The 15,391-nt window shown below is 37.7% G+C and overlaps 1 protein-coding gene across 2 annotated transcripts in view; it reads left to right on the top strand.

Moving 5' to 3' along the window:
- The window catches only part of RAPGEF2 (Rap guanine nucleotide exchange factor 2), a 213,292-nt gene that overhangs the window by 60,895 nt on the left and 137,006 nt on the right, over window positions 1-15,391 (top strand). For both annotated transcript variants that reach the window (XM_083367876.1, XM_083367875.1), the window contains exons 2-4: window positions 39-109; window positions 3,597-3,653; window positions 8,552-8,635. In XM_083367876.1, coding sequence (XP_083224002.1) covers window positions 39-109; window positions 3,597-3,653; window positions 8,552-8,635 — 212 coding nt within the window. The remainder of the gene's footprint in view (window positions 1-38; window positions 110-3,596; window positions 3,654-8,551; window positions 8,636-15,391) is intronic.

Here is a 15,391-nt window from a genome sequence, read left to right as displayed (position 1 = left end):
TTTCTCATATTATTTTAAATATTCTCTTCTTTTTCCAGGATCTGGAGATAGTATATTCTTATTTACATGGAATGGAAGCTTTGTCTAATTTAAGAGAACATCAGCTCAGGTAAGCTGAATTGATAAATTACTGTATTTTATTCTGTTTTTAGGCCTAAACAGTTTTGTTACAAGGTATTGTGTTAATTGGCTACTGCCTTTCAATTTTTTTATATAATTATTTTTATTATAGATAAAATTAGCATTAAAGGAAAGTAACACAAGCCTGAACTAAATAATGGTTTAGGTGGAACTGTACATACTCATCAAATAAAACTAACCTTTTATTATTCTGCATGACTATCATGAATTATTAGACAGTTTTCCTTGAATGGAAAAAATGTGGCCATCATATTTATTTATATAAATATCTTCTAGAATCTTAATAAAGTTAATGTAAAATATTTATCTTTTTTTTAAAGATTTTAAAAGATTTATCACAACATTTCCAAATTTCAAATTTAAATGTTTGCAAGTATATGAAATTTCAAAATTTGAAATTAAAGTATAAGTATGTGGATTTTTTTTGGTGTGCACACATATATATCACATGTGTGTAAGTTGCTCTAGTAAAAGTAAATTAGAAACCAAAAGAAAGCTCGGCCAAGTTCCTGGATTAGTTTAAAAATTTTATGATCTGTCATTAGGTGAAAGCAGCATTAGTGCTTGGCAAAATCCTTATGGCAGTGATTCCCAACCTTTCTGGTTCCATGGACCTGCAGTGGCGGAAGCAGTGGTTGTGGGGAAGAGATGGTTTCTCAAGCATAACCTAGATTCTGTGCATGCACAAATGAAGCTTCACACACTCAACTGCCACTTCTGCAGCCCAGTTACCAATACACTGTGGACCAGTACCAGTCCACGCCCTGGTGGGTTGGGGACCTGTCTTATGGAAAACATTTAATCTGATGATCAGAGTTCTACAACCAAATAAGTCTACTCATTAATTGACACATACTTTAAATTCTTACAGCGGCCCAGATGTGGCCTGCCATCTGAAATCATTTGGCCTGTAATCTTAAAAAATAGTCAATTGGCCAACACATGAGAGTGGGGGAGAATGGCTTTCTGATTGTTCTGGGTGGGTGCTTGCTGTATTTTTAAGATAACAGATTACTTAAATAAATATGCAGTATTATACTTAATTGGGTGCATTATTATATGCGGTGTTATACTTAATTATCCTAAATGATTCTGACTTGCTCAAGGTTGACTCAGCCTTCCATCCTTCCTAGGTTAGTAAAATGAGGACCCAGATTGTGCGGGTGATATGCTGACTCTGTAAACCACTTAGAGAGGGCTGTAAAGCACAATGAAGCGGTATATCTAAGTGCTATTGCTATTGCTGCTGCTATTATTATTATTATTATTATTATTATTATTATTATTATTATTATTATTATTATTATTATTATTATTACCTTCATTTATTAGTTACAAACATGGCCTCTGGTCCTTATTTGGAAAAATGTTGTTGACTTCTTAGAGACTTAGAGAAAGGGGTCAATGGATGATTTTTCAGATATGTTGAAGGTTTAAACATAACTTGGCACTTTCACCTGAGCTTACTTAGAACAGGTTTCAGGAACAGGGTTTTATTATTGCAAAAATATCTTCGAGCTCTCTGGTCCAGGCTGAGAATTTTAATTTTAATTTTAATTTTAACTGGGGTTTTACTTATTCAGGGACGAATATAATGTTTTTAAATTTGTTTTTAACTTTTGTATTTTTGTTTTTGATCACCTTGTAAACCGCCCTGAGTCCTTCGGGAAAGGGCGGTATATAAATGTAATAAATAAATAAAATAAACAAATATATTCCGTTATGATTTGCATCAAATTCAGCCTCTGAACTATCTTTAAATGCAGTCTCACAAACTAACAAGGTTGAAGGATAATAATGCAAATGATCATGGGTAGACTTTTTCTATTCAGGATGCAGCTGGTAAACTAGTGTTTCTTAATAAAAATGAGCCCTCAATGTTATCTAAATTTCAAGTGGCAGAACTGGATTAAGGAAGATGTGAATCTGTTCATTCAAAGAGGGTGTAACTTCATCTAAATCTACTTCAAACTTACCTCTCTTATTTGATAAAATATGGTTCTCCATTAGACTATTGTGAGTAAGCTATGTGGGAGAGGAATTTGTATCCATCAGATTTCTGACAGCATTGTTTCATGAACAGCTAGAATTTGCTAATTATCATTATGAAATAACAAAAGTGACTTCTGGAAGTTAGAAATGACTGTATTTAACCATGACAATTGCTCTAGAGCAAAAATCAAGTATTTGCAACCAAATGAAAGTGATGGTTTCTTCATTTTTCATCTTGGCTATTTTCATTTAGGAATGCTATGATTTTTACTTTTAATTGGAGTTAATAACCTGAGAAGTTATATTTCATCTAAATGTAGATTTATTAAGAAAAAGATATACTCTGGATACTGTGCTAAATATATATATAAATATTTCAAATATCAACATTAAAGGATAGACACAATTTACTGCTATCTTTAAAAAATAATAATGATTTTCAGTTTCTGGTACATTTTAGTACTATAATTAGTTCAGTTGAAGTTATATACAATTATGGCAATTATACTGCTTAGTTTACTATTTAGTATAATGTTTTTATGGGAAAAAATGCCTCGACATACAGTTCTTCATTAGCAAGTCATGAGGAATTATTTCCATTGTATATGTAGGATGTCTCTTGAAGAAGCTTCACCTACAGTAATGATCTGATCATTCACAATCAAGTGTGTAGTGTAGACATCTGCATATAAACACACTTTTTTGGAATATCTTTTTTGATATATTAATAAAGGATTCATTAATACTTTGATCTGGTTCTTTTGTATGCTTCTTAATACATTTCTGCACAATGTTGTCAAGGTCTTTGTAAATAACATAATTTTGTTCTCACTACTTTGTGAATTATTTTAAATGTTTTTATAAAGCACAGAGTTCATTGTGTTTTCTCTCAGTTGACCATTTCTTAATATTCAGTGAGATTAATTTACAATAAAATAGCTTCTTCTATTATGTTAACAATTATGCAAAATGAAATATGACAGAATATAATAAATACAAAATCTACATTCTGTTCATCTGTTTTGATATATATGTGGAAACCAATTACAGTAGAACTGCTGTGGCAGAATTTAATATTACTGACAGTAATTTATCTGTCTGGGGATGCTGTATGCCCTTATTATATGGGATTGAAGAAAGGTAAGCAAGGACCAAAATTGTCTTTTTGTTTTCTTTTCTCATTGTTTCCTCTTGTCTTCTCTCCCCCAGCTAATATTGCAGATCACAAAGGAAAATAATTCAGATATCTAATAGATAGTTTTTGAAATTAGGCAAAGGATCACATAATATTGTATAGGCTATAAGTTTAGCCACTCCTGAACAGGTCCATATGACTTTAATAATGCAAGTAGAGAAGACAAGAAACTTAATGGCTAAAGCAGTTATGAAACTTAATGCTTAATAGCAATAATTAGCTAAATTATATCTCATTATAAATACCTTTCTTTTTTATTGTTTTACAGAATAATGTGTGAAACTGTGAGATATGAGAGGCATGAAGCCAATGAAGTTTTATACTAGTGAGTCTGACTGTTTTTAATTTTATATTTTGGAACTTTGCATATTCATGTTTGGTTACTTTTTCAAATAGCATTGTGTTGACTTTAACTGTACTGAGAATAGAAGGAAATATTATCCAAATGCCTTATAAATTATGCTAGATTGCCACATTTAAATTAACATAAAAGCTTTCTAGCTATTTGTATTCTATAATCATCAAACCATAAGTTTTGGAAAAAATGTATTTCTTAACCATGTTACTAATTGAAACAAATAGTTTAAAGCAGTTGTAGTATTGTTTGTTGCACTTTGTTTTAGAAGCATTTTATAATTGTATGCTATCAGGTATTTTAAAAATATACTCCTTATAATATGTGTAATCATTCCAAATTTGGAAAGTGGGGGAGAGGAAGGAAGGGGAATTATGTTGTTGGATTGTTTCTTACATATAACTAGGTTGCTTTGCAAAAGGCTACAATTTCCCAACAGTTTCATGACATTACAGGTAGTCCTTGTCTTACAACGATTCATTTAGTGACCATTCAAAGTTATAAAGGCACTGAAAAATGTGACTTATGACCATTTTTCACACCTAAACTCTTACAGCATCCCCATGGTCACATGATCAAAATTTGGATGCTTGGCAGCTGACATGCATTTATGAGAGTTGCAGTGTCTCAGGGTCATGTGATCACCTTTTGTGACCTCCTGACAAGCAAAATCAATGGAGAAGCCAGATTCAATTAGCAACTGGCTTGCTAAACAACTGCAGTGATTCACTTAACAGCTGTGGCGAGGAAGTTCATAAAATGGGGCAAACACACTTAAAAACTATCTTGCTTAGAAATGGAAATGTTGGCTCAGTTATGGTGTTAAGTCAAAGACTACCGCTGATTATAGACTTAGAAATAAAAACAATATTTAGGTAAACTATTTCAGAATACTAGTTCTAGTTTAATTTCATTCTCTGGTCTTACCTGCTAGTTGAATTATTTTGTGGTTCATTCTTCAGATTGTCTGGCAGAGCAGCATAAACTTGATGTTTGCAATCCTATGTATTTCAAGCATAAACATTTAAATAATTTGTTGTCTTCATTGCCGGTTAGTCCTAAGGCACACTTGTCAATATTGAATTTTCAATATTTTTCATAAATATGACTTAAAACATGACATGTTCTCCACTCAGGTCCTAAAATTAGACAGAAGAAAGCCTAAATAAACAAATGTGTAAAAACCAATACACTTGTTCATTTATTTGTTGAAGAAAATGATCTAAAGGTACATATTTGCAAATGGCAAAAGTATGTGGACCTTTATTATCAATTCATTTGAGGGGGAAATGTTCAATCAATGGAATGATAATCAGGTGTGTGTGAGAGTCCTACTTTATTTAAAAAAAATAGAATGCTGGATATTCCCTACTAAAGTTTGATCATCACGACACAAGTGTGTGGAAGTGTGTCATGGCTTCAACAAAAGAGATTTCTGAAGATGTTGTTAATGCTCACCAGTCTGGAGAAGGTGACAAAATTACAAAACTGGAGTCCAAAGAATTTGGACTCTACCAATCAACGGTTCAACAGATCATGTACAAATGGAAACAATTCAGCTGTCAGTGTTACCCTCCCCATAAATGATTGATCAAGAGCAAACCAAGAGCATAGTATTAATGCTCCATAATGTTTCCACTCCTGGGTAATGCCTAAAGAATTAAAAGCTTCTCTTGCATTTGCAAATGCCAGTGTTCATGAGACCACCACTGGGAGAACATGGAACAATGGTGTGTATGGGAGAATTGCAAAGAGAAAGCCATTACTTTTTAAAAAAAGAACATTGCTTCCTGTCTACAGTTTATAGAAGACCAGATGGATAAGACAGAAGGTTATTGGAAGAATAATCTGTGGATAGATAGAAATGTTTGGCTTGAATGAAAAGTGTTATATCTGGCGAAAGGCAAACACTGAATTCTGGCATAAGGACCTCATCCCATCTGTGAAACGTGGTGATGGCAGTACCTAGATTTGGGCACACTTTATTTATTTATTTATTTATTTAGTTACATTTATATACCGCCCTATTCCCTGAGGACTCAGGGCGGTTTACAGGGAATTAAAAAATCCACCATACAAAAGTTAAAAAACCAAATTAAAAAATATTAAATTAACCCTGTATACTTAAAACCCCAACTTTGTTGTCTCTGGATCAGGACAGTTCGTTGTTACTGATGGAAATATGAATTCTGAATTGCAGCAGCAGGAAAATGTCAGGATAAGTATCTCTGAATTAAAGTTCAAGAGGAAGTCTATCATGAAGCAAGACAACAATCCCAACATGCACAAGTTGTATAACCAAAAAATGGTTAAAGCAGAAAAAGGCTAATGTTTGGGATGGCCAGATCAAAATTTTGACCTTCATCCTGTAGAAATGTTGTGGAGGTCCCTGGCGTGGAGGGTGGGATGGTGTTGCATTCCATTCCATGACCTTGGAATGGTCAGTGGCTCTCATGCGATGGCATGATGAGTAGTTTCTATTCCCCTTTTCCCAGCCCCCCTTCTTCCTCCCTGCAGATCCCTCCCCTCGTCAGTTACGGCAAACTGGCATCTGGCAAAGAATTAGCTGGTGCAGCAGGATGGCAATCCTGACACCTAAGTTGAAGTTGTTTTTAAAGAAGGGTAGGCTAAAATACCTCCAAGTCAATGTGCAGGATTGATCAACAGTTATTGTAAATGTTTAGTTGCAATTATTTCTGACCAATATGGCAGGTTAGTTAGATTCACATTCTTTTGCCATAGAGAAGTATGTAACTTTGGATCACTTTCCTCAATGAATAAATGAACAAAGCATTGCTGTCATGCAGTTGACTAATTTGTTGATTTGATTTCTTTTTATAAAGTTCTAGGACTTGTGTCTTCTAAGTCATCTTGTAGAACAGGGCTTTTCAACCTTTTCACCCATTGTACCACTTTTAGGATATGGCAACATCTGAGTACCACCTAACCTAGCAAGGTGTCAAAAACTTGAGGACCAAAAAAAAAAAGGAAAAAAGTGATGAAGTACAGGTAGTCCTCGACTTACAACAGTTCGCTTAGTGACTGTTTGAAGTTACAATGGCACTGAAAAAAGTGCTCCCCAAGCCACATCCGAGCAAGACACCTGCCTGCACACCTGTCAGCGCTCTTCCTCCTGTCCGAGGTTTTCATTGTGAGCATTTCTGTTGAGGATTGGCAGTGGGGATGGGGTGGGGAGGTATTTGGTTTTTATTCCCCCCGTCTGCTGGGTGGTTACAGCAGGTTTTGGTCACTTCACATGACCCTGGGACACTGTGACCGTCATAAATATGAATCAGTTGCCAAGCATCTGAATGTAAATCACAAGACCCTGGAGATCCTGCAACATTCCAGCTGATTGGTGCTTCTTCTGGGCTCAGAAGTGCCAGGATCAGCACCGAGCTCCAGCTGGAGCCTGGCACTGATCCTGGCACTTCCACTGAGCCCTGACAGCCCTGCAACTCCAGCCGTCTCTCGCTTAGGCTTGTGCAGTGCTGCCACCGGTTCAGCTCATTCCCCTCACCCGCTACCACTTTTCTAGGATGGTTGCGTACCACCTGCCAGGTGCCAATGTACAACAGGTACCCGTACCACTGGTTGAAAAGCCCTGTTGTAGAACATATTTATGCAAAAATATTGAACATTTAAAAGGGTTCATAAACTTTTAAGGACCTCTGTAGTTTATCAATATTTTTGATCCTAAAGTAAAGAAATTAGATTTTTTTTTCCATTTAATGATATACTCTAAACAGAAACTACTGGGCAACCGATGACCTGTTGGTTCATTGTTTCATAGATATTTCTGTACCAGATTCCTAAATGCATTTAAGAGTTTCAGAGCTGTCTTTACTAGAAAAGTTCTTAAAAATTCAGGAAGACATTCAGAGACGTATTTGCTTTGAAAGTAGGCCATGTTGAACTGCATAGCACAGTCAAAAATCAGGAGTTGACCAGAGGACATATTTTATGACTCTTTGTATTATGTCATGAAATGCTTTAGGTGAATGTTTATGTTATAAAATTGTTTTATAAAATTCCAGTACTATGGGAGTCATGGGTCCTGGATTTTGGATGCATTGTGTAACTTAACCCATTTGAAGTACCTTGGTTTTGCTCTATGCCCAATTAATTTATAGACACTAGATTTTCAGTAGTATACTGGACAAATAACTTGCCTTATTTACTGGTTTTGTGGGCACTGGATTGGCTGGCAGTAGACTTCTAAGTACAAGTCAAAGTATTAGTATTACCCATAAAGCCTTTTATGGCTCGGCATCCAGGTAACTGAGGACTACTTACTTCTGGAAGAACCAATCCATCTGGTATGTTTGTACCGAATATGGATGCTGAGTATGAGTATTGAACAGACCAAGTGTTTGATGCATTTCAGCTTGTATTCCATTCTTATGAAGCAGTTTACTATTGGAGATGTAAAATGCCACCTTTCTAGATGGCATTTTAGAAGACATTCAAAATATGGCTTTTCCACAGAGTTTAACTAACAATGATTTTAACATTTTTATGGTTGCTAGTATGGATGCTAGGTTAGGGTATGAAGATGTTTTATTGATTTTGTTGCTGTAAGGATGTTGTGTTTGGTTTTATTGATAAACTGGTATAAGTTCCTGATTTGTCAGGATAGAAAAAGTATAAATAAACAAGTAGGTAAGTAAATTGTTTATCCTATAGAAGTGTATGTGATAAGACATAGTGAAAAAAATATCATCTTTAGAAAATTTCATCAGTTAAAACTAACATATTACTAGTACTTATGTGAATTGCAGCACTGTTGTGTATGTCTTCTTTCATGACACATCTTCTTTTTCTTCTTTTAAAACCATACATCCTAAAGTTTTCTCATTTTTTAACAGCCCTGATGATATTGGGACCTGTTGGTATATCCTTCTGTCTGGTTCAGTATTTATCAAAGAATCAATGTTTCTTCCAAGGAGCAGGTATGATTGGAATTCATTTTAGTTTAAATATTTAAAAAGAAATTGGTTGCATTTATATATTTAAAGATATATCAGTTACCAGTACTGCAGATTTGCATAGAATATTTACAACTGTGTTTCCAGTTGATAGGAACATATATCTAAAAGTGTATCCCACTGAAAATACAACAGAACATTTTAAACACGTAGGCAGCTTCTGATACAGAACACAAAATCTAGTTTGGATGTTAGTATGTAGACACAATTTTTTCTTTTTCAAAACTTGAACTGAAACTCTACCTGAATTATGATTTTATACATGATACTAGTTCATATTCGTTTTATAATAAAATGTATATTTACTAATGGGAATATAAAATACCAACACATCAACTCCAAACTTGTAATATAATCACTACTATCTAAATATATAAAATGTAGATTGCATTTCTTCTGGACTGTACCTATTAACTTTAAAATACTGCAACATGAAATTCAGCAGAGGGCCCCCCCCCAGCTATGGCTGCTATCTACTGTTTGAGAAGGATTTGAAGTCTAGGAGGCACCCCAAATTGAGTACAGAATTGCCTGAGGTAGTGCAATGTCATCCAGAACAAGAGATAGCCCAGAACCAGGGGATCCAAAGTTACTCAGTCTTCCTAGGATTGAGCCGAAGCCTGTTCTCTATCCAGGAACACCCGCCCCCCCCAACCTCCAAATGATCAGATAGGACCTCCATGGCATTGTGATAGAAATATATAAAAAGGTAAAAGGTAACGGTTCCCCCGCACATGCGTGCTAGTCGTTTCCAACTCTAGGGGCCGGTGCTCATCTCCATTTCAAAGCCGAAGAGCCAGCGCTTGTCCGAGGACGTCTCCGTGGTCATGTGGCCGGCATGACTAGACGCCAAAGGCGCACGGAACGCTGTTACCTTCCCACCGTAGTGGTCCCTATTTTTCTACTTGCATTTTTACATGCGTTCGAACTGCTAGGTTGGCAGAAGCTGGGACGAGTAACAGGCGCTCACTCTGTTACGCGGCACTCGGGATTCGACCCGCCAAACTGTCGACCTTCTGATCGACAAGCTCAGCGTCCTAACCCACTGAGCCGCCGCGTCCCTTATATTGAAATATATAGCTTACCCTAAACCAGTGGAAGACCACATCCAGTGGCTTCACTTAGATATTAAACAGGAGAGGAAAGAGCACTGAACACTACAATATCCTACATATCAAGAGCCACGGACTGGACCTCTCCTTCCTTATCAACATGCTTGGAATCAGCCCCAAGGGAAAGAAGAAAATCAGCACAACATTGTGCCACCCACCTCTGTACCCAAAACTGGTCCAGAAGGGTAGTATGATCAATGGTATTGAAAGCTGATGATAAGTCCAGAAGAGCAAGGATAGATGGCTCACATTTAAGTGATTGTGCACTAGGACTCCAAGATCACTTTCACAATTTCACCTAGCCTGTACCTTATACAGTTGATTTTCCTTGCCTAAGTCTTTAACCTTACTTTTATCTACGTTGAATTTCATTTTGTTAGAATAGGGTCTGGTGTTTAAGTCTGTCAAGATTTTTTTGGATTTTGAGTTTGTCTTCTGGGGTGTTGGCTATTCCTGTTAGCTTAGTGTCATCTGCAAATTGGATGAGTTCCCCTTCTGTTCCTTCATCTAGATCATTTATGAAGATGTTGAACAGTATTGGGCCCCAAACAGAACCTTGGGATACCCACTGCTTACTTATATAGATGTAGTTTCATTGATGACTACATGACGACTATGATTTGTCAACCAGTTACAAACCCATCTGATGGTGGTGCTGTCTATCCCACATTTTTCTAGCTTGCCAAGAAGTAGATTGTGGTCTACCTTATCAACTGCTTTACTGAAATATGAGTATAGTAAGTTCATAGCATTTTGCTGACCCACTAATTTAGTCACTTGGTTGAAGAATGAAATAAGATTTCTTTAGCATGATCTGTTTTTGATGAAGTCTTGTTGGCTACTGGTTATAACTTTGTTGGCATGTAGGTGTTTGCAGATTTGTTGCTTGATTATCTTTTGCAAGTTCCACCCAGATATTGATGGCAGGATGATTGGTCCGTAATTTCCTGGATCTGTCCCCCCCCCTTTTGGAACATGGGAACTGCATCAGCTCTTTTCCAGTCCTCAGGTAGTTTTCCGGTGCTCCAAGAACTTTGAGCACTATTCAGGCAGCTCAACAATCTTCACACTTTGTGGCTACTTGTGTTCATGTCCAGTTCTTCCATTGTTTTAATCCAGCTTTCTCTCTTAGCTTCAAATATGGAAGTAATTAACTGTGATCCTGCATTCACTGTGTCTTCTGCCATAAGATCAGGCTCAAAAAGATTGAGATTCTGTTGCAATTTGTCCTTTGTTTCTGTTGTAAGGCCTTGGATATAGTTGGGATTGATAATTGGGAACATTTTTAGTGGCCTCCACAAATCTGTTGTAATAGTTTGGTTTAGGTATTAATTGATTAACAACAATGTCCAGCACTGTCCTAGAAATTTAGGCCAGTCAGCTTTTAAAAAGTTATATCTGTGTCAAAAGGTGGATATTGTGAGGTTGAACTGTAGCAGCAGGGCTTTTTTTTGTCATAGAACACACGGAGTGGCATTCCGGGACCTTTTTATGAACTGAAGAACCAGTTCCTTCTAAGCTGCCAGTGCGAGTCCAGGTATGCCTGTAGAGTGATTTTGCGGATCCCCAGAGGCCTGGAAAAGGCCTCTGTCGCCAGGAACTATGGCTGCAGAGCCATTTTCTACCCCCCCCCCCCATGGCTGATCTGGGCTCCAGAGGCTTTTTCCAAACCTCCAGAGGCCGGATCCATGGTCACAGAGCGATTTTGTGGCTCTCCAATGGCCCGATCCGGGCTCCAGAGGCTTGGAAGAGGCCTCTAGAGCCCAGATTAGGCCGCTTGGGAGCCTCAAAATCACTCCCTAAAGCGGCTTCTCTCTCCCCCTCCCACTCCGTAAACGTCTTTCGACTGGAGCCGGAGCTGTGCGTGAGTTCCGGCACCATTGTTTTTTTGTTTTGTTTTTTACAAAAAAGCACCGTATAGCAGTAACATGACACATAATTGGTGTGTGGTAGGAATTTGGGATAGGTGAGCAAACTACTTAGACACATTGCTGGATTATAGAGTTACTCACAAATATTAAGTCTTGGTTATATTCCCTGTGCCATCTTCCACTGTCAAATGAAGCTGGTAATTTGTTGTCATGTAAAAGAGCCAGTTTATTCAAATCTGCCCACTGTATAACAGCCTCCCGATTTCTGTCATCATTAGGATACCCCCAGATGCTGCTGTGACAATTAAAATCACCAGTAATGTTTTGTTTTATCCTTATTAAATGTATTAAATTTGTCACCCTTGATCTCAGTTAATGATGGTTGATACACTCAAGTGACCATATAGTTGCTTGGCTCTAGTTATTATTTCTATGTTATTTATTTGTGATATTGTTGTGGACTGAATTTGGATACCAGGCTTCACAAAAACTGCACTGCCATAATTTAGTGGGACCTCTCTGCTAAAGCCACATGATCTATATTTTTGGTCTTCTCTGATGGTTGTCTCTGTGGGTCTCATGTATACACAGGACATTGCAGTTTTACTTTTGGCACAAGTCTTGCAACAGTTCTTCTTTACATATGGACAAACCCTCAATGTTTACTGAAATAATAGTCATCTGTGGACCTGAAAAGGTCCTTTTTTGGATACACATACAGTGAGGGGAAAAATATTTAATTCCCTGCTGATTATGTAGGTTTGCCCACTGACAAAGAAATGATCACTCTATAATTTTAATGGTAAGTTTATTTTAACAGTGAGAGACAGAATTGACATGTGCGTGCACTCACCCCCACTCATTCTAGTCCCTGTGGACCCATTTGCGCATGCATGTGGCTAGTGGCTAGCACCTACACACCTGCACAAATGGGGCCACTAGTGCACGCGCAGGTTCAAAAGCCCATTTGTGCATGCACGTGGGGCTAGCAGCAGTGGCGGCTAGAGCCTGCACACATGTGCAAATGGGGCCTGCTAATGCTATGTGGGTTTTGCAGCCCATTTGCGCATGCGTGCGGGGGCTAGCAGCAGTGGCTAGCACCTGCATGCCTACAGAAACGGGACTGTTAGTGCCATGTGGGTGCGCACGGCCTTGTTTCCACACATGCACTTGCCCAAATTTCTCAGCTGCTCCCTTTCCTTCCGGGCCACCAGCATGAAAAGGTTGATGACCTCTGCTTTACACTAAACTCTGGATCACATTGTTAGGCTAGAAACTTCCTTTCTCAGGATGTCTTTCAAGAAAATGAAAATTATCCAGTAGTAGTTATTAACCCTACTGAGAAGAATGTTAATATCTTAGTTGATTGAATTCAGTAAATGGGATTACAGCCAAATTATATTGCATGTTCTCCAATGAACTGAAGCTTTTGCAAATGTATAATTCATTTTTGCTGGAACAGCCTACTTTGCTGACAATAAACTGCTATGAGATGCTGTATAGAACTCAAGATTATGGTGTTTTCTAAGAGCATTCTGAGCAATTTAAATATTAGATTCAATTTTTGCTTAGTACTTTGGTTGTGTTATTAATACTTATTAAAATTTTGCATTTGCAATTTTGGTTTTATGATACTTTCTGGGGGCATTTTAATTGGTTGTATCCTTTTAATGGATTGCTATAAATGGCTGTAAGTATTGATTTGATGATATGTAGATAGAAGGGCTGGTTGGCTGGATGAATGAATAAAATTAGCAAATGTTTGATTTTATGACCAAGCCTCCCAAAGCTACTTATAACCTGGTTCAGATGCCACTCCCCCAATCATATGACTGTATTTTGGATGCTCAGCAACTGGCCTATGTTTACAGCTGTTTGCTGCAACCTACAGTCATATTTATGACATTTTTTGCCAGAAACTGGCATTTATTTCCAATTCCTAGCAAAAACTGATCAAATAATAGGTATACTTAACGAGTGCAGCATTTATAACTGCCATATTTGCTTAAGGATCACCAAGAAAAGGTCATAAAATAAAGTTGGTCAAGTGCTGATCTGCTTTACAACCATCATGACATACAGCCATAGTTGCCAGGCTCAATTATGGTCGTACGTAGAGGACTACTTGTAATGATAAGCTTTTCAGCAGTAGGAGATGAGAGACCAAAGTCCTCTGTTAAATCATCTGGATATCTCTCTCTCTCTCTCTCTCTCTCTCTCTCTCTCTCTCTCTCTCTCTCTCTCTCTCTCTCTCTCCCTCTCTCTCTCTCTCTCTCTAGGGAACACTTAACTCAATGTACTGTATTTAATAGTAGGATGTCTTGTTTTCTGTTCCCTTTATTATTTTTTGAGCAGTGTGTGTGTGTGTGTGTATATATATATATATATATATATATATATATATATATATATATATATATATATATATATATATATATATATATATATATATATATATATATATATATCTCCTTGGTTTTTCGGGTTTTTCCCCCACGTAGAACTAAAGGTGTGGGCGCAACGTTTCGACGGAGTCCCATCCGTCATCATCAGGCTTTAGCTTCCTTCTTCTGGGAGAACCATGTGGCTGTTAGTTCCTCTTTTTTAAACTGCCAGAGGGGGTGTGTTCTGTGGAGGTGTGCTCTGATTGGGTAGGGGACCAAGTGTGTTCTGATTGGGTGGGAGTGTGTTTTGAATGGTGGGTGTGTTCTGATTGGGTGGGGGGGTGTTCTGAGTGGATGGGCTGGTCTCAGCTGCCAGCTCCAGAACTGAGCTGGTGAGTTGTGCTGCTTTTGTTCGGCTTCGTGTTTGTGGTGGTGCCATGTTTTTATAGTGGGTGTCAGTTTGCTTATTGTGTGGTTTGGAGGGGTTTAAAGTGGCTGATGTTGCAGCTGTAGTTAGGTTTCTGTTTTGTGGTTGTGTGTCTTTATCGTTGTGGGTTCGGATTTGCTTTTTGAATGGTTGTGTGGTGGTGATGTCATGTGATGTTATCATGAGTTTGGGTCTGGTATCATTCTTGGTGGTTGGGCCTCGTCTGTCAATCAAGGCGGGTTTCCAAATGGCTGGTAGACGAGAGGTATCATCTCGTGTATTCATGCTGTGGGGGCGTTTTTCTATCTCAATGGCTTCTCTGATTATTCTGTTGTTAAAATGTTCAATTTTGGCGATAGTTTTGGTTTTTTAAAATCAATTTCATGTCCCGTGGCTTCAAAGTGTTGGACCAGGGATGAAGTTTGTTCTCCCTTTCTGAGTGAGTTTTTGTGCTCTTCAATGCGTGCACTTATTCTTCTGTTGGTCTGTCCGATGTATGTGGTGGGGCAGGTGGTGCATGGGATTTCGTATACTCCTTGGTTTTCTAACCCAATTATGTCCTTGGGGTTTCTTAGGATGGTGGATATTTTTCTGTCTGTGTAGAATGCTGTTTTGATGTTGTGTTTTTGGAGGACCTTGCTGATTCTGTCTGTGCTCCCTTTTAAGTATGGGAGGAGGTCTTTGCCATTTTCTTGTTCTCTGTCTTGGGTTTTTGTGGGTGTCTCTCTTCGGATTAAGTTGGTAATCGTGTTTCTTTGGAATCCATTGGCTGTTAGTACATTAGTGAGAGTGTGTAGTTCGGTTTTTAGGTTTTGTTCGTCAGCTAGGTGTTTTGTTCTGGAGATGAGTGTCTCGGCTACGGAGTTGATCTGTGCTGGGTGGTGGTGTGAGAGTGCGTTCAGATAGCGGTTTGTGTGTGTTTTTTT

Source organism: Vipera ursinii (assembly GCF_947247035.1).
Source record: "Vipera ursinii genome assembly, chromosome: 7".
NCBI lineage: Eukaryota > Metazoa > Chordata > Lepidosauria > Squamata > Viperidae > Vipera > Vipera ursinii.
The sequence above is the reverse complement of the archived record's forward strand: the minus strand, read 5'-3'. Positions and strand labels throughout refer to the sequence as shown.